Source organism: Cucumis sativus, chromosome 5, assembly GCF_000004075.3.
Source record: "Cucumis sativus cultivar 9930 chromosome 5, Cucumber_9930_V3, whole genome shotgun sequence".
Classification (NCBI taxonomy): domain Eukaryota; kingdom Viridiplantae; phylum Streptophyta; class Magnoliopsida; order Cucurbitales; family Cucurbitaceae; genus Cucumis; species Cucumis sativus.
In genome coordinates this window covers 13295561-13320279 of record NC_026659.2, presented here as the reverse complement: position 1 = coordinate 13320279, position 24719 = coordinate 13295561, and the positions used below count along the sequence as shown (strand labels likewise).

At 37.5% G+C, this 24719-nt stretch overlaps 2 protein-coding genes across 3 annotated transcripts; both read left to right on the top strand.

Annotated features, from left to right (window-relative positions):
* Positions 1 to 2027: 2027 nt before the first annotated feature.
* Positions 2028 to 13746, top strand: LOC101204851. Of its 2 annotated transcripts, XM_011656216.2 has the most exons (7): positions 2028 to 2618; positions 2833 to 3278; positions 3741 to 3923; positions 10453 to 10560; positions 10663 to 10866; positions 10948 to 12830; positions 12928 to 13746. In XM_011656216.2, the coding sequence occupies exons 1-7, from the start codon at positions 2543 to 2545 to the stop codon at positions 13475 to 13477; spliced, it is 3450 nt and encodes a 1149-aa protein (XP_011654518.1). In that variant the 5' UTR covers positions 2028 to 2542; the 3' UTR covers positions 13478 to 13746. The 2 variants fall into 2 exon arrangements, with proteins under 2 accessions (XP_011654518.1, XP_011654519.1); XM_011656217.2 differs by lacking the exon at positions 10453 to 10560.
* Positions 13747 to 18991: 5245 nt separating this feature from the next.
* On the top strand, positions 18992 to 19894 carry LOC116403961. The gene is made up of 2 exons (XM_031885922.1): positions 18992 to 19663; positions 19736 to 19894. The coding sequence occupies exon 1, from the start codon at positions 19040 to 19042 to the stop codon at positions 19661 to 19663; it is 624 nt and encodes a 207-aa protein (XP_031741782.1). The 5' UTR covers positions 18992 to 19039; the 3' UTR covers positions 19736 to 19894.
* Positions 19895 to 24719: the final 4825 nt, after the last annotated feature.

Genomic DNA, 24719 nt, shown 5'->3' with positions numbered 1-24719 from the left:
TTTCATTTAATTAAGATAGTAAAAAATAAAATACATGTTAATCTCTTATTAGGTAGATGCAATTAGAGTAATTTTTTGATCTGCAACTCTACTACATATGTATACTTTCCATCACATCAAAAACTAAGGGTGTGTTTGAGGGAGGGGTTGGATTATGGGGGGTTGGGTTAATCCAACCCCATGTTTGGGGGAAGGTTTATCATAACCCTAGTTTTACCCCTCAACCCTTTCTTAACCCTTCCTCAACTCTTCCCCAACTCTTTCTCTAACTCTTCTTCATTTATAATTAATCTATTTATTTATTTATTCTTATTTATAGTTTCTATATACTTATTAGTTTTTGTTAATTCTGATCTTTTTATTTTAAAAACACTTATTTTTGAGTTATAAATTTGGTTCAATTACATTAATAAAATTTTAATTTCTTCCTTTACTCTTGAATTAGATAATTTATTATAAACTTGATAATTAAAATTTTAATTTAATTATCTTTAATAAACTCTAATTTAGAATTCATGTCAATATATTTGTGAAATTAAGATTTTGATATAAATCTCAACCTTATTGTATTTTGTTAATTAGCTTAAATATCTAAAGAATGTCAATTCAATAAAAAAAAATGATACAAATTTAACAAATTACCATAAATTGATTATAACAATTACCAAACTATAAGGACTATTTGATTAAATTAAAAATTAGCGGGACCGTAATTTCGACAAACCAAACCTAGAGGTGGTTTGTCTATATTTCGTCACTTTCATAATATTATTTTGGTTATTAAATTAACATAACAGATTCTTTGTTATAGAGATGGTAGAATCATGATTTTTTACCCTATAATTATTGTAGAATGACTAAAATAAATATTTGAAAGTATATAAACCATGGTTAAAAATAATAAAAAATTAAAGTTGATATTTTAAAAGTAGCCTAAAATAAATTGAAGAGAAACCTAAAATTAGATTCATTGTAATTTCCCACAAACTATAGTTGGTAAAAGTCTTGATTGTTATTTTTTGTTTTTAGAACTTTGTAATTTCGGTGGTTATTTGTACTTATTTACATGTTTATGGGTCACGTGTCACATTCATAAAAAACAATTTATGAAACGTAACGTATATTAGCAAAATGTTGAAAATGAACGTTGTAGTTAAATAAATTAAGACAACTTATTTTACAAAAACTAGGACGATTTGGTAAATTAAATAAACAAAATTTGTGTTATTGAATTTATAATATGAATTAAAAAAGAAAATTATTCGCACTTAACAACTACTTAAAAAAGAGTGAAAATGAACGTCGTATTTAATGAAATTAAGAATTTTTTTTAATGAAAACTAGGACGATTTGGTAAATTAAATATACGAAATTTGTGTAATGGATTTAGAATATGGTTTTTTTAAAAAAATTGCACAAAAGTTGAAAATGAACATTATACTTAAAGAATTTAAGACAAATTATTTTACGAAAACTATGACAATTTGGTAAATTAAATATACAAAATTCATATATTAGATTTAGTATATGATTAAAAAAAATCATCCGCAAGTAAGGATTAATAAAAAAATGTTGAAAATGAGCGTCGTATTTAAAGAAATTTAGACAAATTATTTTACGAAAACTAAGATGATTGAGTAAATTAAGTATAATAACTTGTGTATTAAATCTATAATATAAATTTTAAAAAATAAAAAATAAAACTTTTTATAACACTACTCATATAACCTTTCCCCCAAACATATCTTATTATAACGATGTCATAACCCTAATTACATAATCTTTCTCCCAAACACATTTTATCATAACACTTTCTCCATAATTCTTCCTCCAAACACATCTTATCATAAGAGTAGGTTTATCATAACACTAGGTTTATCATAACTCTAACCCTCTATAACTCAACCCTTCCCCCGAACACATCCTAACATTTTCAAATTTTACATTCCAAACGGGTGCCATTCTAATGTTGGAGTGTCAAAATCCAATTTTACATTCCAAACCGGTGCCATTCTAATCTTGGAGTGTCAAAATCCTATCAAATAAATCCAAACAGCCCACATACATTTAATTTTAACTAACTGATTCCGAACCTAAGCAGCAAAACCACTTGAGAGCTCAAATACTACCAAGCTCTCTACTACTCAACCTTCTTCTTCTTCTTTCTTTCTCTTGATTCCCTAACGTTAAGTTTGTAAAGAAACCAAGGAATACACTTTCTATAATCCCCTGATTCAAAATTGTACTCCATTTTACCTCCAATTCCACAGGGTTTCTGCTTCCCCATTTGTGTTATAGGGTTCCACAGAAGATGGCATTGGATGAGAATATTGTGTTGCGCGATGTCACTAATGCTGGCATTGTCATCAGCGACCGCACTGTCAAACACCAGAGGCGCTATATTAAGTAATTGGGTTTGAAGATTTGGATGCCGTGTGCTGTGGTAGGGACTATTTGGTGATGGTTTTGTAAAGGGGTTCTATGGTTTCAGAGTTTATGTGTGTCTGTGACTAGCTATCATTTTTGGTCATTTGCTACAAATATGGAGAGAAGTTCTGCAGCTTGCGCTATGGAATGGAGTATTGAGCTGGAGAAGGCTCTCCGTTTGAAGAAACCAGGTTCGTCAATCGTCTGACTGATCTCTGTTCTTTAATTTCAAACGAAAACTGCCCAGTTTAGTTTCTAAAGTAGAGTAATCTGAGAAGAAAGGCTGCTTGTCTCTAGATTTCTTATCGGCTGTGAAATAAATTTAAACAACATTGATATCTAGTTTGGTACAGTAATAGGACTCTATTTATGAGCAATAATACTTGTAATTTCTGGTTTATTCAGGTCGGGCTGTTGAAGCTATACGTCAGATTGGCTGTCGACTTCAGCAATGGAGTAGAGAGCCAGAACCCAATGTAGCTGTATATAATATGTTTGACCTTGTTACTTGGGAGGATAGGCTATTTTCCAACACTATTCTCCTACGGCTTGCTGATGCCTTTAAGTTTGATGATAAGCATATTAGACTTGCAGTTGTTAGAGTTTTCTTATCCGAGCTATATAGCCGCGACAGCTCACGAAGTAAACAATACCAAGGGATTCTTTCAAAGGCAAGGGTGCAAAATCACCATGAATTACTTACTCGAGTCAAGGTTGTTCTTAATGGAGGGGATCCTGAGGCTAGAGGTCTAGCTTTGATTCTATTGGGATGTTGGGCACATTTTGCAAAAGACAGTGCCCAGATACGTTATTTGATATTTTCTAGTTTGTTTTCTTCTCATCTTTCGGAGGTAAGATTGCCTTGTACAATATTTTTTTCTACCAAAAATTTTGACATTTTTTTACAATCTTAGTGTATGTTTCCAATAGGGTTCAGTGCAGAAGTTGAAAGTTGCCTTATGATGAAAGAATATTTAAGAAATTTTTTTGTTCCTTTTCTTGCTTAATAAGGGTTCAGTAGAATATACCGTTGAAGCTAGAATAATTCTAATCATCATTATTTAGAAAAATGTCATGGATGCTCTCGAACCTACCAAATTTTATACTGCCTTTAATAATTTCATTTACCTAAGGTTTAGCCCTGATTTATTGTGAGTTGTGTTGTATTAGTGGATTAATAGGAAATTTAACAAAGTGTAGGTAAAGCTAGACCCGATTTTATGTATAATGGACATTCCTGTTAAAGAAGAGACTCTTTTCCTTCTTCACAAAGTTTTAGGCATATTTTAAACCATGGGCATTCTCTTATACAGGTAAAAGCGTCAATATTTGCTGCAGCATGCATTTGTCAGTTAGCAGATGACTTTGCGCAAGTTTTCTTAGCGATTTTGGTTAATATAATGACTTCTACTACATCCTTGACCATCAGAATGGCTGGAGCTCGAGTTTTTGCAAAACTGGGATGCTCACATTCAATGGCCAAAACTGCTTATAAGGTTATGCTCGTCTTTTGAGTTATTTTGATCAAATAGACCGCATAGATTTTGAGATGATAATATCGAGCATTTAGTTTTAAACTTAACCTTGAAAAAGGTGGCATTTCTTACTGTTTTGTAACGCCATGACATATTGAAGTTGAGGGAGTGTAAAGTTTCCTTTAGTCAAGGATGTGAGCTTGTTCACCTTTGAAGTACTTTTAAACATTTCAGACTTACATATGCATTAAATTAGTGTTCATGTTGATTCTCTCAGGGGGCATTTGAGCTGGTTGAGAACTCGACAATTTGTTTATACAAATGCCAATATCTTAGAAGTTAGTTCTGATCTTACAAATCAATTTGAGCATAGTTCTATGGATTAAACATATTGAAAGAAGAGACAAAGCACACACTAATTTACGTGGAAATTCGAGTACTCGGAGAAAAACCATGATTATTTGTTCTTATTTTCTAATGAATAATACAATAGGTAGAAGGGACAACAAATAAAAAATACAAGGGAATAAAAAAGGAAAAGATTTAGGAAATAAGGAAAATATTTAGAAAATAAGGAAAAGATTTTAACACACCCCCCAAGTTGGGACGTAAATATCAATGAGGCCCAACTTGCTAACACAAAAGTCGAAGTTTGGCATGAGAAGCCCCTTGGTAAGAACATCAGCAACCTGTTGACTCGAAGGGATGTACAAAATGCATATGCTCCCAATGTCGAGTATTTCTTTGATGAAATGCCGATCAATCTCAACATGTTTAGTTCTATCATGTTGAACAGGGTTGTTAGCAATACTAATAGCGCCTTTATTATCACAGAAAAGCTTCAATGGTGTCTCGCATTTCTGATGATGATTCGACATGACTTTCTGAAGCCAAATTTCCTCACATATTCCCAAACTCATAACTCTGTATTTGGTCCCAACGTTGCTCCTAGGCACAACATGTTGCTTCTTACTCCTCCCAAGTTACAAGATTGCCCCAAACAAAGGTACAATAACCGTAGGTAGACTTTCTATCAACAACAGATCCTACTGTCCAATTCGAGTGAGTATATGCCTCAATGGTCTTTCTGTCTGTTTTTCTAAACATCAGCCCTTTACCAGGTGTCGATTTCAAGTATCTCAAAATTCTGTTGATAGCTTTCATGTGTTTCTCATAAGAAGCCTGCATAAACTGGTTGACAACACTCACAACAAGGGAAATATCAGGACGAGTATGGGATAAGTAATTATTTTACCTACGAGGCGCTGATATTGTTCTTTATCAACTGGAACTTGATCATCAGAGTTTCCTAGTTTACAGTTGAATTTAATAGGAGTGTCAGCGGGACGACATCCCAACATACCTGTCTTGGTTAGCAAATCAAGGGTGTATTTTCTCTGAGATACGGAGATACCTTCTTTAGATCTGACCACCTCCATTCCAAGGAAATATTTCAGATTTCCCAAATCCTTGATTCCAAATTCATCACCCATTCTCTGCTTTAATTGACTGATTTCTGCCTGATCATCTCCAGTCAAAACAATGTCACCCACATAAACTATTAGAACAACAATCTTCCCTGTCTTGGAAACCTTTGTAAATAAAGTATGATCAGATTGCCCCTGACTGTACCCTTAGGACTTGACAAAGGTAGCGAATCTGTCAAACCATGTTCTGGGAGACTGTTTCAAACCATATAGGGCTTTTGGAGTTTACACACCTGCTGACCAAACTGAGCTTCAATTCTAGGTGGGGGCTCATGTAGACTTCCTCCACAAGGTCTCCATTCAAAAAAGCATTCTTAACATCCAGTTGGTATAGAGGTCAATCTTTGTTCACAGCAACAGATAGTAGAACTCTAACAATATTCAACTTAGCAATTGGAGAAAAAGTTTTTGAATAGTCAATACCATAGGTTTGAGTAAATCCCTTTGCAACTAACCTTGCCTTGTGTCTGTCAATAGTACCATCTTTTTTGTATTTGAGAGAGAACACCCATTTGCATCCTACAGTTTGTGTCCTTTGGGTAGAGTAGAAATTTTCCGAGTTCTATTCTTTTCAAGAGCTTACATCTCTTCCATGACAACATTATTCCATTGAGGACACTCTAAAGCAGTGTAGATATTTTTTCGGTATTATCGTAGAGTCAAGGCTTGCTGTAAAAGTTTTGAACTATGGAGAGATTATCATAGGAAACATAGTTGCGAATGAGATGTTTAGTACAAGATCTGATACCTTTTCTCAGAGCAATGAGAGTGTCAAGAGAGGAATCATACTCATCAAGTTTTCTTGTATGACCCTGTTCCGCTTCATTATTACTAGTTTATGTTCTGACCCCAGTCTAATCACCACTATTTTTTTCTTCCACATTTTCAAGAACAACAACATTAGACCTGCCATTCTCACTTATCGTATTATTAATACAAGGTTTAGTAGAATTTTCCATACCTTGATCTCGAGGAGGTTTAGAGTCTTGGACTGGAGCCGGCGGCTGACTAGTAGGGGAACCAACTTCCTTTTTGAGATTCCTCCTGTAATATGTTTTTTAGGGAACTTGATTTGTGGGTAGGACTATGGGATGAGGATTGATGTCAGACACGACACTAGGAGTAGGTTCGATAAATTCAAAAGTGCTGTTAGACTCTTCACTCACACTCTCCCCCTGAAGATGACTAACGGGAAAGTAAGGTCGATTCTTACAGAAAGTAACATCCGTAGTGACAAAGTATTTCCTGGACGACGGGTTAAAACATTTATAACCACGCTGGTGAAAGGGATACCCAACAAACACACGTGCCTGAGCCCAAGAAGTAAATTTGGTTTGATTAGAGCCAAAATTATGGACATAAGTGGTACACCCAAACATATGAAGAGGAACCTAAAAAACAAGACGAGTAGAGGGGTAGGACTCCTTAAGACAATCTAAGGGAGTCTGAAGGTGCAGAATATGAGACGACATTCTCTTGATTAAATGAGTTGCTGTAAGAATAACATCTCCCCACAAGTATGAAGGAAGGGAAGTGGAAAGTATTAGGGAACGGGCTCCTTCCAGAAGGTGATGGTTTTCTCGCTCGGCCACTCCATTTTGTTGAGGAGTGTAGGCGCATGAGTTTTGATGAACAATCCCCTTGGAAGCTAGAAATTCACTAAGGTTATGGTTTTGGAATTTCCAACCATTATCACTCCAAAGAATAGCAATTTTTTGATGGAATTGTGTTTCGATGATGTGATAAAAATTTTGGAAAATAGAGGAAACCTTAGATTTATTAGTGATAAGGTAGATCCAAGTAAGACGAGTATGATCATCAATGAAGGTTACAAACCACCGTTTTCCAGATGCGGTTGTTATCTTGGATGGTCCCCAGACATCATTATGAACAAGAATGAAGGGTTGGGTTGGTTTGTATGGTTGTGAAGGAAAAGAAACACGATGTTGTTTGACCTGAATACATACATCACAAGATAACGTAAACACATCAATTTTAGAGAAGAGATGTGGGAATAAATGTTTCATATATTGGAAATTAGGGTGGCCTAAACGAAAATGCCACAACATATAGTCTTGTTCAGAAGTAGTGAAATAGGAAGATAAGAGACTAGTCCTAGACATGCTACTAAAAGAGGTATCGTCATCAAGGAGGTAGAGTCCCCTACTATGCTGGTCAGTGCGAATCATCTTCTCCGAGCTCAAGTCTTGAAAAGAGACAAAATCAGGCAAGAATTGCTTTGCAGTTTAACTCATGAGTAATCTTGCTTATAGAAAGGAAATTATAAGAAAGTTCGGACATATGTAAAACATTATGTAAGGAGAGCCCTGCACAGGGAGAAATCTTCCCCTTTCCAGCAATGGAGGTCAAGGAGCCATCTGCGATTCTAATTGTCTCGTTGTCAACACAAGGAATGTAAGACAAAATGTTCAGAGGATTCAGTCAAATGATCTGTGGTGCCAAAATCCAGAATCCAGGGGTTCTTCCCATCAACACTAATAAGACCGAAGGAGTGAGGTATACCTGATTGGACAATGGCACCTAAAGTAGTAGGGCTGGGATCGGTTTGGTTCCCGTGTGGATGAGATTGTTGAGGAGGTTCAGCAGACTCACTCACATACGCCGGCCCTATGTTCTGTTTGTCATTGGAAGGGCGTTTCTTACTTCCTGGGGACGACCATGTAACTTCCAACACTATTCTTTGGTATGCCATTGTTTTTTGCAATGCTACTGATAGGAATTGGTTTTCCATTATGCTTGTCACTGCCACTGTTAGATGACCTCGCACTAAAAGCAGCGGAGTCAATAGTAGGAGTTGCAGAAATATTCATAGCACTTGTGCGATCTTCCTCGAGGTGGATTTCAGAACAAAATTCCATCAGAGAGGGAATCGGTCTTTGGCCTAGTATACGCCCTCGAACTACATCAAACTTAGGATTAAGACCAGCAAGAAAGTCATAAATCTTGTCATCCTCTTCAATTCTAGAGTACTACACACCATCAGTGGGATCACGTCAGACTAGTTCCCTGCATAGGTCCATTTCCTGCCAGATAAGAGGAAGCTTATTAAAAAAGGATATGACATCCATGGTTCCTTGCTTCCTCAACGTGTATAGGCGAGTGACATTCTAATGTTTGGAGTAAAGTGTTTAGGTTGTGTCCCAATTACTTTTGGCTGTTGCAGCAAACAGTAACGGCTTGCCAATCTGAGGTTCCATACTGTTAATCAATATGGAACCTCATACTGTTAATCAATACAGACCGAAGAATAGTCTTCTGCCTTTCAGTATCGTTCCTGTGGGTCGTCCGGTGGAGGGCGAGGTATTTTCCTTGCCAGAAAGCTAAATTTATGTCGTCCTTCAAGGACCATGTTCACTGACTGAGACCATGAGAAATAGATATTCATTCAACTTTTCTCTTGAAAGATGATACACCAAAGACTGAGCCATTGTATTAGTTGCATAAGGAGAGGATAAATTAGGGAACGAGTTTACCGGATTCTCAGAATATATCGGTACAAAAATATTGGATGTCGTCCCTAAGGCAGCTTCAAGTGCTGCAGTCTGTTGTCGAAGCCCTTCCAGTTGCTGTTGAGCTATTCCCGAGGAAGCTTGCACGTTAGAGTTGGAATGTGCCGAAGATTCACCAACCTCAAATGGTGAGTGAATTCGAAGATTCTTAACATCGGGATGATAACTAGGGTCAGTAGGTAGCAGGGCATACAAATTTGACAGTAGAAGTGGTGGTGGCCGGTCGGAATTAGGTGGCATAACAAAAATCGGGACGTGGGGAGCAATATAGGCTGCGGATGAAGAAAAGGGTTGGACAGAAGAAATGGCTGGCGCCGTCTGAGGAGCAATATAGGCCGCGTGGGAGGCGTGTGGTAGTGTGTGAGGCTTGTTCGGCGGTGAGGACGACTACAGAACTGACGGGAATTTATTTTCGAATGTTTTTTGTAGGCGGCTGAACCATTCGTCCATGGCAGCACTCATCCGAGCATCGATGACCGTAGCGACGGTGACACTAAAACTGATGGCTGTCTCTTCTGTTGGATTTCTATCATTGGTTGTGTTTTCTAGGGTTTCTAGGGTGTGTTCATTGTCCCACTGTGATACCATATTAAAAGGAGAGACAAAAGGCACACACCAATTTACGTGGAAACCCGAGTACCGGGAGAATAACCACGATTGTTTGTTCTTATTTTCTAATGAATAATACAATAGGTACAAGGGAGAATAAATAGAAAATACGAGAGAATAAAAAAGGAAAAGATTTAGAAAATAAGGAAAATATTCCCCTAATCTTTCCATAAATATTCTAGGATTCTAACAAGGAAAATATTTAGAAAATAAGGAAAAGATTCTAACAAAACACTAATTACTTTCCAAACTAAAAAAGAAGTCAATTTTTTAGTTCAGTTTGGAATTTGAAGAGTAGACTGGTGATAGATGTTCTGCTGTGTAGCATTATTATTTGATTATTTTCTTGCTGTGGTGAACATTTGGCAGGTAATTTTATGACTTTGTTTTTGTTATCCAAACTCAAATAGAAAAGAAAAGGGAAGGGAAAAAAAGGAACCAAAGTGAGAACCAATTCAACAGCCTTCCTAAAAGCATATGGGTATTAACTTTGCCACTCAAATGCACTTCAGATTGGATCTCCACTTCATCAATGGAGAAAGTTTTAATTATAAATCCAATATTATATGGACTGGAATGAAACAGAAAACTGATTTTCAGATTACTTCTCTAGTGTTGGGGGGTTATTTTGTAATTATAGTTCTTTGAACTCCAACTTGATTATTTTGTAATTATAGCCTCCTCATGACTTAGATTCTTTGGGGGATTACCTCTATTGCTTTACCCGGCACTCAGGTTGTTCTTTGTGATTGTAGAAATATGGAATATGTTCGCTGTTTCTTAATTAAAAAAAGAAAAAGAAGGGGTAGTTTTTGTAAAGAAATCTGCATGCAATATTTATATATATATTACTGGGCTGATTATGATTTCTTGTAGTTCAAAAGTATATTCTCTGACATGCTTTTAATTATCTAATTGGTGTAGGCTGGACTTGAGCTTGCCTCAGATACTAGTGATGAGAGTTTTTTGGTTGCAATGTTATTTTCACTATCCAAACTAGCTTCCAAGTCGATATTTATTAGTTCTGAGCAGGTAGATTCTACTTCGATGGTGGTTGGTTTTGGACGCAATGTAGGATTTTGGTCGTCTTGATCTTATAGCAATATCATACTTATTTCTGATGTCCCAACGCAGGTGCAATTTCTCTGCTCATTTCTTAGCCACAAAAAGTCTGTGCATGTTCGAGAAAAATCTTTAAGGTGTCTGTGTTTTATTTTCATGAAAGGAGCATTTCAGTTTGTTAATATGGAATCTGTGGTTAAAATTTTAATTGATGCACTAGATGAACACATGCTTCCAACTTCTTCACATTGTGATGCTCTACGACTGTTGCAAAAGGTCATTCCTGAACTTATATGGATGAACTCGTGTTTAAATTTTTATATTGAGATATGTTGAATCACGATTGATAAGTTGCAGATTCTTTTCTATGTGCGGCCAAACACTTCATTTTTGGATGCAAACAAATACTCTAACCTGGTTAAAGCTGTGGAGAATGCAGCCCAATCTCCAGTGAAGTTAAAGAGGCTCCTTGCTTTCCAAGTGTTGGTGCATTTATCCTTGCAGCTTTCCGGAAAAATGGAAGTAGAATCAGGAGTTTGTTCATTTTCTTTGTTGCCAGCACGGGTTATTTCACTAATCATGGATCAAATTGCCTCATTGGCGAAGATGTTCGTAGATCTTCCTCAGTCAAATTATGAAGTGTTTCTAGAAATTAAAGAGCTGCTAAACCTTCTCCTGCTCATTGTAAGAGAACAGTCAGATTTGTGGATTTTGCTTTTGGAAAAAATATGTTTAACTGCTGCATTAATTATGAAGATGCATGAAGATGCCTTTGATGGTCAGCAAAGAGACGTAGACTTTGAAGTAAACGAGAAAAATGATATCAGCTTGAGATTTGCATTCATTCTATATGGTTTTGTGGCAATCTCCATTGCTCATCTAGGTCAAGATGTCTCTATCACGTCTGAAATATTTGGCAAGGTGAAACTATTGGTCAACAGTGTATGCAAAAGCTGTTTGTTTAGTAGCCATACTTGCATAATCTATTCCTTGCTATTGAACTGTAAATTCGTTTTGAGTTGTAGGATAGCTGAGGTTTTTAGGATTTGCAATAACGATGGGTTTCCACATTTCACTTTTTGTGAAGATTTGACTGAAAACGAGATTTTTATGCTCGAGTGTGCTAAGAAGTTACTAGTAGTTGGGGATGAATGGCCTGCTTACAAGGCTGGGAGACATGCAGCATGTCATGGATCATGGTTTTCTGCTACCTTGATTTTTGGCCATTTAATTTCAAAGGTTCGCTCTGATGTCTTCCATTACTGGTTGAAATCTTTGTTTCAGTTTGCTCTTGCGGAAAGAAAAATCCAATTTCTACTGTTACCAAACTATGGTTTTCGCTTGGCAATCTGGTTAGAGAAGGAAGCAAGTCTAAACATGTTTCACATTGAAGAACAAATAAACCATCACCACACTGGGAGCATCACCGAGGGCATTTACTGTGACAAGCTTTTGGAGACCTACCAGTGTCTTTGCTCTTCAGTTGAGGTCTTAAAAGCAGCTGCTGTCCCACCGGTTCAGTCATTTTGTTTCCAGAGATGGTTTTTGTCTTTAAGAGCTAAGATTTTAGGAACTGTGGGGAGCATACTGAAGCAATTGCTAAACGTTTCATGTAGTATTAGTACTGACTATGGTAAGCTTGGGACAAACGATACCGGTATTTTCCTTGAATCTGTGAACGAATTTGGTAAATTATCTTTAAAGTTAGAGAGGCTGTCCCGTGAATTTGATCTCATTGGAACGACTTTTATTGGGATGGACACCAAGAGTTCGAACGTTATTTCAGCCCTTGCACTGAATTGCTCTTTGTTAGCCTTTTGTACTGGTTTTGCCTTTCATGTTCCTGACTTGGCTACAACTCTTATGACCAAAAATGTGGATGATTTCAGAACTAAATTACATGCAATACTCATTCAAAATCTGATTAGCAGGCTGCAGCTGGTAGACGATGAAACTAGTAAAATGCTTGCACAGCTTTTTGAGGTCACTGGACCACCAAATAACTGCTCGCATTTGGTTTCAAGAGGCAAAATATTAGACATGGGGTACGAAGTAAGAGGCATCTTAACTCTCTGTAGGTATGCCATTTCTGAGTTTATCCATATGCAAAGCAAATCAAGCGGAGTGGATAAGGGGACATTTCTCCAGGTTATCGAGCATGGCATGCAGTTTTTATCAAATATTGTTATGCAGTGGATACGCATTCCATTTCGAGTGCCTAAGTGTTTCTTTTGTGTAAGGTATACGTGCTGACATTTTCTTTTACCTTGTAAGTTAGCAGTTGGTGTACTTATTTTAATTTAATTGTTAACTGACGTTTAGTACTTCAAATTTCAGGCCTTGCATTGGCTGTGAACTCTTTGCCACTACTGATGTGCGTAAACTGGATGAAATATCTATCCCATATGGCTTCCATCTGTCATTAAATCTTTGTCTTCAACTCAAAAACATTACTCAAAATATGTCAGTTCAAATCCCCAAGATGTACTGCATTTTGTATTGTGGTTTGTCCTTCCAGGAACTAAAGCACAATGGGCAAAATCATCAGGTTTGTGAAGCTTGGGAAAACGACGACGTTGTAGAAATGCATAACAAACTGTTGCATTATGTGACTGAGTCGACCAAAAACGAGGCTTATATAGGCAAGTGCAGAACATCAAGTGTTCGTAAAACTGATAGGGACGTTGAAGTGTTTGTGCAGTTCGAGCCAGATGAGAAAGGGCAAGGATTCTCAAATTGTTTGTTTGATGTATCTCATTTTCCTGTAGGTTGTTATAGAATCAAATGGTATAGCTGTTGTGTTGATAGTGAGGGGTGTTTTTGGAACCTCCTTCCTTTGAATTCTGGACCATTACTTACTATCCATCAACTTTCATCAGCTGGGTGATTTTTCATCAAACAATGAAGTTTTACAGGCGATGGTAGTCTTTTCTCCCGTAGGTAAGAGAGGTTTGTATATAGAAAACATATATCAATGCATCTTAGATTATATTAATCTTTGTGTATCTTATTCCGTGAAGAACTATTTTTTCTTGTTAAAATATTTTTATTTTCTTTTATGCGCTGGCTCAGTGAATAGCTCTTCTGTATATCATGACCATGGTTGAACTGTGAGTTTTATTTGATATCTTAACAAGTCTCTTATGAGTTATGACACTACTACTTTCCATTTTATGACTTCAATTTTTAGGTGAAGTTGATAGTTGGCCCTATTGATTTTGAGTGTTTTCTTTGAAAAAGAACATAATTAAAAAATTTACGTTGAAGGTGAGTTTTTGTTTCTAAATGATCAATTTTTTAAAAACTAATTATATTTGTGCAATAAGGGATGGAGATAATAACATATTATTTTTAAGGTTAAAATACTATTTTGATTCGAATGAGCATTATTAATTTTTAGTCCATTAAGTCTAATTTTAGTTGATGTATTTTTAATATATCTTAACAGTTAATTGAAATTGGTTGAATAACTATTATAAATTATATATTTTTAAAAAATTCTTTTTTGGTTGTAAGTTTTGGATTTAGTTTTAATTTGGTTCTAAGTTTTAGTATGATATAATTTTGCCTTTTCTGTTTTTTTTAGAATCTATATTTTACAATTTGTACTTTTAACCTCCATGGTCTAAATTAAATGAGCTTAAATCTACTGCTTTCTAATTTGTACTTTATTGGCATCATCCAGATGCTGGTCAATATTGGTACCTCCAGGTGTGCCAGTTGAGCTGAGCTCATGTTGGCATGAAGAGATAGCTATTGATCATCTTTGGATTTACTCCATTTTTCTTCCAAGTGGCAATGTTGGCATGAAGAGATAGCTATTGATCATCTTTGGATTTACTCCATTTTTCTTGCCAAGTGGCAATAGGACAATCTTCTTGTTCTTCGTCCACTGGAATTCAATGAATTCTCCCTTCCTCTATGGATTGTTTGAACATCATATTGCACAATCTTCCAAGCAAGATATGGAAAACATCCATATCTAAAACGTCACACACAATTTGAATTTTTTAAGTTCCTCTAATTGACAAAGGAACCGAGCAAGTTTCACCTTTTTTGATCCATCCTATCTTGTAGGGATTAGAATGAGGCTCTGATTTCAATTTGAGTGCAGTAACTAGCTTCTTGGAAACAAATTTCTCGTTGCGCCACTATCAATAATCATGTTGCACACTTTGTTTTGGATGGTACAACGAGTCTTAAAGAGTATGCCTTTGCTGATGGAAATGTCATTTTTTGGAGTATACAAGACAATCTTTCGGCTTCATCGGGTTCTAAAATTTCATCTTGATAAAAGTATCCTTCTTACTCTTCGATAAGGTTTTCATCTTCCTGTAGGATGGCTACTGTCTTTCTTTTTGGGCAAAAATTGGAGAGATGTTCGGTTTGTCCACAATGGAAGCATTTGCTCAAATTAGGTCTTTGATATACATTCTCTGCTTGTTTCTATGGAATTACTTCAATCTTCTTCCCATTTGGATCACAAGCTTTGTCTTTCTCTTGTTCTTTAGTGAACTGAGTAAAAGAAAGGTGTCCAGCAGTAGGCTTATTGCTGGTGTTGACATTCCGCAGACCTCTTCTTGTATTTTTTTTCTTGAATTCAATTCATTTATCTTTTCTACAGATTCTGCATAAGTGATAGCACCAGAAAGATTTAGAAAAGGTTGTAATTTTACCTCGATATCAGACCTCAATCCTCCAACAAACCGAGTAACGAGGTGGTGTTCATTCTCCATCAAATTAGTTCTTGCTCCCAATCGGTGGAATTCTTCTATGTAATCAGCAATAGTTCTGGTTCCTTGCCGGCAATTTTGATACTAATTATAGAAGGTCTGTTCGTAGTTGGGTGGAAGAAATCAGGCCTTCATCAACTTCTTCATTTTTTTTGAAAAGGTAATATTATTATACAACAAGGAGGACCTCACAACCTGAGGGCAAGACACAAGAGCATAACACACTCACAAACATAGGAACAACCAAAGCACCAAAAGAATAACAACAAAAGCAACAAAAGAAAGAACAACAGAATCAAGAACCAAAAACAACAAACCCAAAAAAGACATCCCACAAAACAACAGGAGAAAACAAACACAAAGAAAACGACCCCACAACGTGGGGACAAGCAGACCAAAAGAATAAAACAAAAAGAAAACAAGTCAAATAAGATCTCGAGCATCCTCACGCCATGAAACAACACGAGTACAAATACAAATTCGAATAAGCTGAAACAGGACAGTGGGCTCACGAGCTTGACCACCATGGAGACGATGATTTCTCTCCTTCCAGATAAAATAGATCGTAGCACACCAGAGAACACGCCACAACTTCCTCCTTACACCCTTTCCAATACCCTAATGACAAATCCAAGACAACTTAACCCCCCAATATTCAATCCTATGAGAGGAAGCCATAACCTGAAGGACTCGAGACCAAATCTCACACCCAAAAGAACATGAAAAAAACAAATGTCACGAGACTTGAAACTGCCTCCAGAAAGAATGCATGACAACAAAACTGAATGATCCCACATACTTAACCTATCTCTAGTATCCAACCTATCTTTAATGGCCAACCAAGCATAAAAGGAATGCTTGGGAACAATTCTCCCACGTCACAATAAACTAGCCCAACAAATCCAAACTCTACGAGGACGAAAAGTATCCAATGCACTCGCGATCGAAAAACCACCTTGACGACCTGGAACCCAGACCCACCTATCCCCAACACTTAGACACAGACTAACAGCCTGAACCTTACCCCATAAATGTATCAACTCCATAGACACCCGCGACCACCTCCACTCTCCATTCGGACTAATAAACTCAGAAAGTCTAGCCTCCCATCGACTCGTTGCATCATAAAGCACCCTCTCATCAACCCGCTGAAGGATAGGACCATCCTGCAACCATGGATCCAACCACACTCTACACCGCCTACCATCCCTGATAAGAATCATGATGTTTCATACGGACCAATTACAAGATCGAAGGCATCAAAGATTAACCAATCATTCATTCTTCATGTACAAGAATGGATAAGGTCAGATCATTCTCAATTCCATGTGTCACATGTTAATACAAGAGAGGAAGGACCATTTGGAGTATTGAATGTCAATGTTTTCTCGATTGAAGTGGACTATGGGGTAGACATTAAACTTTCATGAAGACAACAATTTGAAGACCTCATGATTTAGTTAATATCTCATTATATTTCCATTTGTTTTAATTTAACAAGGTAGGGTAACTACCATTGATAGCTTAATATTAAAGATGGTGATTGAAAGATAAAAAGATTAGTTAATACCAAACTTCAATTTTAACGCCACTAGATGTACTTTCTTCATCTCGGATGTGTTCATGTAATTAATTTTTTTTTTTAGTATTCTTTAGCCAATCTAGGAAAATTTATATGTTTCTTTTACCGTCATAACTAGGACGATCTATTTTCATTTTATATTCTGTTGACTACCTTCTTCTATCATCAACATGTGGCCAAAATCTTCTATTATGATCACTTACTGTCTTTTCTTGCAGTTCATCATCAGTAGAGCTCCAATCTTGAGGTTCTTGGTAGTAATCTTGGTTTTTTTATGAGGTTTTTGGTAATCTTGGACTGGTCTCGTCCTTTCTTGAACTTCAAACCTTCTTTCTTGATGATTTTGCCCAACTCTATTTATTCTAGCCCCACAAATGCCTCGTTGCCCCCAATCTCGAACAAATTCTTGATGTTCTTGATGCATTAGTTGTGGATGAGTCAATGTTTCTAACCTTTGCAGGACTTCCTGCATTGTTGTTTGTAATCCCTCCATTGAAGCCTCCAAGGACAGCAAGTGCCTTGAGGTGGTTCTTGGAGAGAGGACAAATATTTCATCCATCTCTTGGTTTTGAGCAAGTTGCTCAGTTGTTGCCGGTTGGTTTCGTGTGATAGCCATAGGTCTCGAAAACTCATGGTACTTTGATACTATCAGATGTAATACCAAAGACTATTTTTTTTAGATGAATGAATATTCTGCTTCTCAATGTGAGAAAAGTAATACAAGTTGAAAAGTAATACAAGTTGGTTACTTTGTAACTAACTAAGTAGTTTTAACAAACCATAACAGTAAGTTAAAAATTAAAAGAGTAAACTAGAATGAAGTAGATTTAAGCTTATTTGATATACATCAATGTCTGTTAATTAATTTAAAAGGATATTTTAACATTAATTTTAATAAGGGCTCGTAGATATAGGATCTTTATTATAGGTTTATATCATAACATTATGTTGGAATTCTTTCCTTTTTTTCTAGGCTTTTTCCTTGTTAGAATCCTAGAATAATTATGGAAAGATTATGGGAATGTATTCCTTATTTTCCTAAATCTTTTCCTTTTTTATTCCATTGTGTACTCTATTTATTCTTCCTTGTACCTATTGCTTTATTTATTAGAAAATAATAACAACACAAACAATCGTGGTTTTTCTCCCGGTACTCGGGTTTCCACGTAAATTGGTGTGAACTCGTTGTCTCTCTTTTCAATATGGTATCAGAGCGGGACAATGAAAACACCCTAGAAACCCAAAAAAACCAAACCACTTATGAAAATCAAACAGAAGGGACAGCCATCAATTTTAGTGCTGCCGTAGCTGCTGCCATTGATGCTCGGATGAGTGCTGCATGGACGAATTATTAAGCCGGCTACAGAAAACGTCCGAAAATAATTTTTCGTCATTACCGCAGTCGTCCGCGCCGTCACCGGACCACCACGCGCCGTCACCGGACCACCACTCGCCGTCACCGGACCACTACGCGCCGCACCAGACCACCACGCGCCGCCGCCGGACCACCACGCGCCTGGTTTTCTTCCTCAGACGGCGCCGACCATCCCATCTGTCCAACCCTTTTCTTCGTCCGCGGCCTATATTGCTCCCCACGCCCCGATTTATGTTCTGCCATCTAATTCCAATCGGCTACCACCGCTTCTGCCGTCAAATCTGTATGGCCAGCCACCCAATGATCCTAGCTACCATCCCGATGTTAAAAACTCTCAAATTCACTCAACATTTGAGGTTGGTGAATCTTCGGCATATTCCAACCGTAACGTGCAAGCTTCCTCGGAATAGTTCATCAACAATTGGAAGGGCTTCGACAACAGATAGCAGCACTTGAGGCTACCTTAGGGACGACATCCACTCTACCGATGTATTCTGAGAATCCGGTAAACTCGTTCCCTAATGTATCCTCTCCTTATGTGACTAATACGGTGACTCAGTCTTCCATGTATCATCTTTCAGGAGAAAAGTTGAATGGCAACAACTATTTCTCATGGTCTCAGTCAGTAAAGATGGTCCTCGAAGGACGACAAAAATTTAGTTTTCTGACAGGGAAAATACCTCGCCCCTACCGGGCGACCCACATGAACGATATTGGAAGGCAGAAGACTCTATTCTTCAATCCATATTGATCAATAGTATGGAACCTCAAATTGGCAAGCCGTTATTGTTTGCTGCAACAGCCAAGGATATTTGGGACACAGCTCAGACACTTTACTCAAAACGTCAGAATGCCTCTCGTATATACACGCTGAGAAAGCAAGTTCATGAATGCAAGCAAGGAACTATGGATGTCACATCCTTTTTCAATAAGCTTTCTCTTATATGGCAAGAAATGGACCTATGCAGAGAACTAGTCTGGCGTGATCCCACTGATGGTGTACAGTACTCGAGAATTGAAGAGAATGACAGGATTTATGACTTTCTTGCTGGTCTTAATCCTAAGTTTGATGTAGTTCGAGGGCGTATACTAGGTCAAAGACCGATTCCCTCCCTGATGGAAGTTTGCTCTGAAATCCGCCTCGAGGAAGATCGCACAAGTGCTATGTATATTTCCGCAACCCCTACTATTGACTCTGCTGCTTTTAGTGCAAGATCTTCTAACAGTAGCAGTGACAAGCATAATGGAAAACCAATTCCTGTCTGCGATCATTGCAAAAAAAATGGCATACCAAAGAACAATGTTGGAAGTTACATGGTCGTCCCCCAGGAAGTAAGAAACGCCCTTCCAACGACAAACAGAACACAGGGCGGGCGTATGTGAGTGAGTCTGCTGAACCTCCTCAACAATCCGATCCACACAAAAACCAAACTGATCTCAGTCTTGCCACTTTAGGTGCCATTGTCCAATCAGGTATACCTCATTCCTTCGGTCTTGTTAGTATTGATGGGAAGAACCCCTGGATTCTGGATTCTGGTGCCACAGATCATTTGACTGGGTCCTCTGAACATTTTGTATCTTACATTCCTTTTGCTGGGAACGAGACAATTAGAATTGCAGATGGCTCCTTGGCCCCCATTGTTGGAAAGGGGAAGGTTTCTCCTTGTGCAGGGCTCTCCTTACATAATGTTTTGCATGTGCCCAAACTATCTTATAATTTGCTTTCGATAAGCAAGATCACTCATGAGTTAAACTGCAAAGCAATATTCTTACCTGATTCTGTCTCTTTTCAGGACTTGAGCTCGGGGAGGATGATCGGCACTGCTCGGCATAGTAGGGGACTCTACCTCCTTGATGACGATACCTCTTCTAGTAGCATTCCTAGGACTAGTCTCTTATCATCCTATTTCACTACTTCTGAACAAGATTGCATGTTGTGGCATTTTCGTTTAGGCCACCCTAATTTTCAATATATGAAACATTTATTCCCACATCTCTTCTCTAAAGTTGAGATGACTACCTTATCTTGTGATGTGTGTATTCAGGCCAAACAACATCGAGCCTCTTTTCCCTCACAACCATACAAACCAACCCAACCCTTCACTCTTGTTCATAGTGATGTCTGGGGACCATCCAAGATAACAACCTCATCTGGAAAACGGTGGTTCGTAACCTTCATTGATGATCATACCCGTCTTACCTGGGTCTACCTTATCACTGATAAATCTGAGGTTTCCTCTATGTTTCAAAATTTCTATCACACAATTGAAACACAATTCCATCAAAAAATTGCTATTCTTCGGAGTGATAATGGTCGGGAATTCCAAAACCATAACCTTAGTGAATTTCTTGCTTCAAAGGGGATTGTTCATCAAAACTCGTGCGCCTACACTCCTCAACAAAATGGAGTGGCCGAGCGAAAAAACCGTCACCTTCTGGAAGTAGCCCGTTCCCTTATGCTTTCTACTTCCCTTCCTTCATACTTGTGGGGAGATGCTATTCTTACAGCAGCTCATTTAATCAATAGAATGCCTTCTCGTATTCTTCATCTTCAAACTCCCTTAGATTGTCTTAAGGAGTCCTACCCATCGACTCGTCATGTTTCTGAGGTTCCTCTTCGTGTGTTTGGGTGTATCGCTTATGTCCATAATTTTGGCCCTAATCAAACCAAATTTACCCCTCGGGCTCAGGCATGTGTGTTTTTTGGGTATCCCCTCACCAGCGTGGTTATAAATGTTTTCACCCACCATCCAGAAAATACTTTGTCACTATGGATGTTACTTTCTGTGAGGATCGACCCTACTTTCCCGTTAGTCATCTTCAGGGGGAGAGTGTGAGTGAAGAGTCTAACAACACCTTTGAATTCATCGAACCCACTCCTAGTGTTGTGTCTAACATCATTCCCCATTCCATAGTCCTACCCACAAACCAAGTCCCCTGGAAAACGTACTACAGGAGGAATCACAAAAAGGAAGTCGGTTCCCCTACTAGTCAGCCGCCGGCTCCAGTCCAAGACTCTGAACCTCCTCGAGATCAAGGTATGGAAAACCCTACTGAACCCTGTACTAAGAATATGATAAGTGAGAATGACAGGTCTAATGTTGTTGTTCTTGAAAACGTTGAAGAAAAGGACAGTGATGATGAGATTGAGGTCAGAATAGAAACCCGTAATAATGAAGCGGAACAGGGTCATACAGGAAAATCAGATGAGTATGATTCCTCTCTTGACATTCCCATTGCTCTGAGAAAAGGCACCAGGTCTTGTACTAAACACCCCATTTGCAATTATGTTTCCTACGATAGTCTCTCTCCTCAGTTCAGAGCTTTTACAGCAAGCCTTGACTCTACCATAATACCAAAAGATATCTACACTGCTTTAAAGTATCCTGAATGGAAGAATGCTGTCATGGAAGAGATGAAAGCTCTTGAAAAGAATAGTACTTGGGACATTTGTACTCTACCTAAGGGACACAAAACTGTGGGATGCAAATGGGTGTTCTCTCTCAAATACAAAGCTGATGGTACTCTTGACAGACACAAGGCAAGGTTAGTTGCGAAGGGATTTACTCAAACCTATGGTATTGACTATTCAGAAACTTTTTCTCCAGTTGCTAAGTTGAATACTATTAGAGTTCTGTTATCTGTTGCTGTGAACAAAGATTGGTCTTTATATCAGCTGGATGTTAAGAATGCCTTTTTGAATGGAGCCCTCGTAGAGGAAGTCTACATGAGCCCTCCGCCTGGATTTGAAGCTCAGTTTGGTCAGCATGTGTGTAAACTCCAGATATCTATATATGGTCTGAAACAGTCTCCAAGAGCATGGTTTGACAGATTCACTACCTTTGTCAAGTCCCAAGGGTACAGGCAGGGACACTCTGATCATACTTTATTTACAAAGGTTTCCAAAACAGGAAAGATTGCTGTTCTAATAGTTTATGTGGATGACATTGTTTTGACTGGAGATGATCAGGCAGAAATCAGTCAACTAAAGCAGAGAATGGGCGATGAGTTTGAAATCAAGGATTTGGGAAATTTGAAATATTTCCTTGGAATGGAGGTGGCCAGATCTAAAGAAGGTATCTCCGTATCTCAAAGAAAATACATCCTTGATTTGTTAACCGAGACAGGTATGTTAGGATGTCGTCCCACTGACACTCCTATTGAATTCAACTGCAAACTAGGAAACTCTTATGATCAAGTTCCAGTTGATAAAGAACAATATCAACGCCTCGTGGGTAAATTAATTTACTTATCTCATACTCGTCCTGATATTTCCTTTGCTGTGAGTGTTGTCAGCCAGTTTATGCAGACCCCTAATGAGGAACACATGAAAGTTGTCAACAGAATCTTGAGATACTTAAAACCAACACCTGGTAAAGGGCTGATGTTTAGAAAAACAGACAGAAAGACCATTGAGGCATACACTGACTCGGATTGGGCAGGATCTGTTGTTGACAGAAAATCTACCTCTGGTTATTGTACCTTTGTTTGGGGCAATCTTGTAACTTGGAGGAGTAAAAAGCAAAGTGTTGTGGCCAGGAGCAGCGCTGAGGCTGAATATAGAGCTATGAGTTTAGGAATATGTGAGGAAATTTGGCTTCAGAAAGTTTTGACAGATCTTCATCAGGAATGTGAGACACCATTGAAGCTTTTCTGTGATAATAAAGCCGCTATTAGTATTGCTAACAACCCTGTTCAACATGATAGAACTAAACATGTTGAGATTGACCGACATTTTATCAAAGAAAAACTTGACAGTGGGAGCATATGCATTCCGTACATCCCTTCGAGTCAACAGGTTGCTGATGTTCTTACCAAAGGGCTTCTCAGACCAAACTTCGACTTCTGCGTTAGCAAGTTGGGCCTCATTGATATTTACGTCCCAACTTGAGGGGGAGTGTTGGAATTCTTTCCTTTTTTTCTAGGCTTTTTCCTTGTTAGAATCCTAGAATAATTATGGAAAGATTATGGGAATGTATTCCTTATTTTCCTAAATCTTTTCCTTTTTTATTCCATTGTGTACTCTATTTATTCTTCCTTGTACCTATTGCTTTATTTATTAGAAAATAATAACAACACAAACAATCGTGGTTTTTCTCCCGGTACTCGGGTTTCCACGTAAATTGGTGTGAACTCGTTGTCTCTCTTTTCAATACATTATATTTTTATTCTCTACTTATTTAAAAAACAACATAATAGATTGATTATTTACACAAATATTAGGGTTACTTTACAACTATACCATTCACATTTTGTATCCATTTATCTCATTTATTCTCTATTCATTTAAAAAACAACGTAATAAATTGATTATTTACACAAATTAGGATTATTTTACAACTATACCATTCACATTTTGTGTCTATTCTTCTCACTTAATGATTTAGAGTTGTAGTGATCCTGCAGTTTTTCAAAATCATGTTCTTGAAAAACCATTTCCCCAAAGATCTTCTTTTAAAAAAGGTATTGTAATTAAATGTAAGAGTGGGCGAATTTGAACCCATGATCTTTTATCCACAAGTATAAACAGGTGCCAGTTGAGCTAATCTTCTTTCCAAAGTCATTTCTCACATAATCTTCTCTCTCAACATAAACCCCCTGTCAACCCTTGTCCAGCTTACCACCATGGAAGATCCAATAGTCGCCTCTCTCTGTGTCGTCGTTGCCAACTCGACTGTCCCGTTCCTTCATGTCGCCTTTGACAACCCAACTGCCACCTCATTTCGTGTCATCGTCACAACCCTCCCCATCCACCATGTTGTCTCCTTTCTCCTTTTGTCCACTCTATCGTCGTCGTCGATGTGTTTGCCTAAATCCAACCACCATGTGGTTTCTTCTTCAAATCTCGCAGACGTGGTTTGATTAGACTCAGCAGATTCAGATTTGAGCATCGACACATTGACATGAACACAAGGTGGGTAATAGGCAGTTTGTGTTTATTTCAAATAATATATATATTTGAGCTTATTTCAAATAATACATATATATATATATATATATATTCATGTTTATTTTAAATAATCTATATATATTGGGTTTATTTCAAATAATCTATATATATATTTGTGTTTGTTTCAAATAATTCATATATAACATAGTGTAGCGTATAATTTTAAGTTGCACAACTGAGACATAGGGAATAAATATCATATCCTTAACTTCTTGAAGTGTTTTAATACACTATTTTTTAGGCAACTAAACCCTGTATCTGAATTGTAATAAATCATTCTTAGAATTCTACATCAAATATCAAGCCATCATTTTGTGAACATAAGTTGCTTGAGATAGTGTTAGAGTTCTATTCTTACGATCCTTAATGATTTGAATTCCAAGAACATAGCGCTCCTCTTCCAAATCCTTCCTTCGGAATTGAATTGGTAGACATTTTTTTAACATAAGCTAGATATTCTACATCATTTCCAATGAGTAAGATATCATA